Raw genomic sequence first — 3,391 nt, 5'->3', positions numbered from 1 at the left:
CTTATAGGCCTAAATTGGGACACATATTCCGGATTCTTAACTTTAGGAATTAAAGTTATAAAAGAATGACCAAGAGATTGTGGCAATGTACTTGTGTTTAGATAGTGTAGAATGGATTAAGAGACATCTGAACCAATCAGGGACCAGTAGCTTTGATAGAATAAAGGGGGTAATGCCGTCAGGGCCGGGAGCTTTCAAGGGTGCCATTTCTTTCACTGTTGTTTCAACTTCTTCAATGGTGAATGCTCTTGTAAGTGTGTCATTCATAGATTCAGTGACCACCTGAGGAATAACTTCTAATACGTCTTCCAAGTTGTTCGGGTTTGCCGATGTAAAGAGTTCCCTATAGAATCCGAGAATGGTGTCATTTACTTGGCTTTGTCTTGTGCACCACCTACCCTTAGAGTCATACAATTTAGTGATGTAATTGTGTCGGCAACGTTGGGATGCTTTATTGTGAAAGAATTTTGTGTTCCGGCCACTGTCTTTCAGCCACAAAATCCTAGACCGTTGTCTCCACATTTGTGCCTCCTTGTCAAGAAGCAAGTTTATTTTCGATTCCAATATTCTCATTCGTCTAGAATCTCTAGTCCGGACCGAATATCTCTCTACCTGGTGTAATTCTTTTCTCTTCTTTTCCAATTCTCGTTGTACATTGCCAAAGTGTCTCTTGCTCCAACATGATAATTCCTGACCACATTTGTCTATTTTTTTCAGCACTTTAGTGTCCCATGGTTCAAGGCTATTTTCTGTCCACACTGCTTCAATAGTGTTCCCGCACCCCTTATCAGTCATCCACATCTGTTTGAAGCGAAAAGGTTTCTGAAAGTGAGTCCATACCTTCTGGGTTGATCCAAATTGGCTTATGGTCTGAAACTGTTGTATCTAAGTGTTGGACCTTTGTTCCCGGGAACATACAAAACCATTCATTTGTAGCCAAAGCCCTGTCTAACCGTTCCCAAATAGTGTAGTTAGCAAAAATTTTATGCCAAGTAAAAGGGAAACCCACAAAGCCAAGGTCCATAAAAGCGCATTCATCCACCATGTCTCTGAAAAGTTGCATTTGACTATGTGGCCTTTTTGGTCTTCCACCACTTTTTTCAGATTGTCGGGTAATTTCATTAAAGTCTCCAGCACACAACCAAGGTGAAGCTCTCCTATTTTTCAATTGTCGTAGCTTGTCCCAAGATTTGGGTATTTTTTGTGTAGCCGGTTCTCCGTAAAAGCCCGTGAATCTCCATTCATTAACCTGGTTTTTGTTGATTGTGCTATCAATATGATTTGGAGAAAAAGTTTCAATGTCTAGTGGAAAATATTCCTTCCAAATAAGGCCAAACCTCCTACCTTATCTCTCCTAGGTTATTCAAACATGTTTTTGAATTGAATTTTTCTCTGAACTCTCTTTAGCCTTGCTTTATCGGTCCATGTTTCGGCTATGAACGCGATCGAGGGATCTTTTGCTCACACCATATCCGCAAGCTAATCTTTTGTACGTAGGTTCTCAAGCCCACGACAGTTCTATACTAGTAGACCCATTGCTTCTGGCAGGGCTAGGAACCAGCCTCTGCCAATATCAAGATGTTTTCAGTATCAATTTGAGAAACCAAATATTTCTTACTTGGTAAATCAGACTGATGTGGATGATGAGGAGCTGCACGTTTCTGCCCCAGAGGTTCAGTCTTAATCAGAGCTTCTTGTGTTTCAGGTCTTGGAATACGTTTCCAAGTGGCCAAGGGAGGGGTGTCATTAGGTGCTCTGTTTTTGGAGGGAGGAACAGAGGTATTTTTGGAGGTATTGAGTGGTGGTGGGGTCGGGTTATTTGTGTCAGTGTTAGGAGTAGTAGTGGTTGGTGGGGCCGTGTTTGAAGTATGAAGGGATGTTGAGGTGTCATGGTGTGTGTCATTTGGTGCTCTGTTTTTGGAGGAAGAAACAGAGGAAGTTTTGGAGGTATGATGGGGTGGAGGCGTTGACTTTTGAAGTGGGTGAGATGAAGTATTTTGGTTAGGAATTTTTGAAGGAAGGAGATTACGTGGGAGCACGGGGTGAGTGTTTGCATGGGGTACGTCCATTATAGGAAAAGCATAATGGTTGTCCTTATTTTTTACGCCATGGGAAGCCATCGGATTTGCCTCCTTTTGGTATGTCCTTATTTTTTACGTAGAAACCCGGTACTGTAACCACTGTCTTGCGTGAGCTCGCAAAAGGATGAGCTCTTATCCATGGACCATACCGTTTATCTGTTTCCTCAAGGGAACCTTCACTGTCTAGCCACAACTCACAATCCCGGTCATTATGTGTTAGGCGCCCACACTAGTAACACAGGTTGGGCAGCCGCTCATATTTGAATGAAACCCATAGTTCTTTATCATCCTTGAGGCAAATAACCCTTCCCCGCCATAAGGGTTGAGATATATGAAGAAGAACCCGCACTCTCATAAAACCACCACCATCCTCAATGGGCATTTTTGGGTGGCAGATAACTTTTCCTACAGTTTCACAAAGTTCTGCCGCCACAGTCGGGTTCATATATCCTAAAGGAATGCCATGTACTTGCACCCAAAATTGAGTCAGATTAAAAGATAGTTCTTCCACAATTGAGTCCTTACCATATCGTTGTAGGACCATAAGATGCTTGTCAAAACTCCACGGCTCATTAGCCGTGATTGTATCCACCTCTTCCTCATTGTCAAAAGTGAATAAGATAACATGGTTACCAAGGTTTTTCATCCTGAAGCCGTTTTTGGATCGCCATAACGGCTTGAAAGTTGCTGCAATTGCATGAGTGTTTAAAGCTCGCTTCGCAGCAATAGTATATTCGGCAGAAGCCAAATCTGAGAGTAACCGGAATTTAGGTCCTTCCCTGTGCGAGAGAGAAAGTCCATTCTACTGTATAGTGAGATCCTCCATGGTGCAAGAGATGATGAGTGTTTCCCTATCCCCGAAGAAGAAAACCCACAGCAAAACCTTAGTGTAACGTTGTTACCCTAAGGGACAAAACAGCACCTTCAAAGAGGGACAGCGGTTCTACAGCCTAGGAGAGGTTAGGGAACCCAACCTTCGCTAGCGACAGAGAAACTTAAAAGAGTTTTATTTCAATCTCATAGTTTAAGATAGTTTTATTTAAATCTTAGAGTTTTGGGTAAATTCATTTATACCTCAAATTTTGGATAATAAAAATAAATTAAAGCGACTCTGCACATGATGTTTAATGGTATTGATGGAAAAATGTGATAGAAATTTTTAATGAAACAATTTTTGAAAATTTGAGGTTTAAATGAAACACTTTAAAATTTGAAAATACAAATAAAAATTATCCTAATAACTTATATAAGTATTCTAATAGAAAAGAAAATATACTGAAAATAATAATTTAAATATTATTATTATTATT

The 3,391-nt window shown here is 40.6% G+C and overlaps 1 protein-coding gene across 1 annotated transcript; it reads right to left on the bottom strand.

The window, feature by feature from the left end:
- Positions 1–1,550: 1,550 nt before the first annotated feature.
- LOC111987559 (uncharacterized) lies at positions 1,551–2,120 on the bottom strand. Its single transcript, XM_024019272.2, has one exon. The coding sequence runs from the start codon at positions 2,118–2,120 to the stop codon at positions 1,551–1,553; it is 570 nt and encodes a 189-aa protein (XP_023875040.2).
- Between the last annotated feature and the right edge of the window lie 1,271 nt (positions 2,121–3,391).

The sequence above is a fragment of the Quercus suber genome, unplaced genomic scaffold, assembly GCF_002906115.3.
Source record: "Quercus suber isolate HL8 unplaced genomic scaffold, Cork oak 2.0 scaffold_726, whole genome shotgun sequence".
NCBI classification, from domain to species: domain Eukaryota; kingdom Viridiplantae; phylum Streptophyta; class Magnoliopsida; order Fagales; family Fagaceae; genus Quercus; species Quercus suber.
The sequence above is the reverse complement of the archived record's forward strand: the minus strand, read 5'-3'. Positions and strand labels throughout refer to the sequence as shown.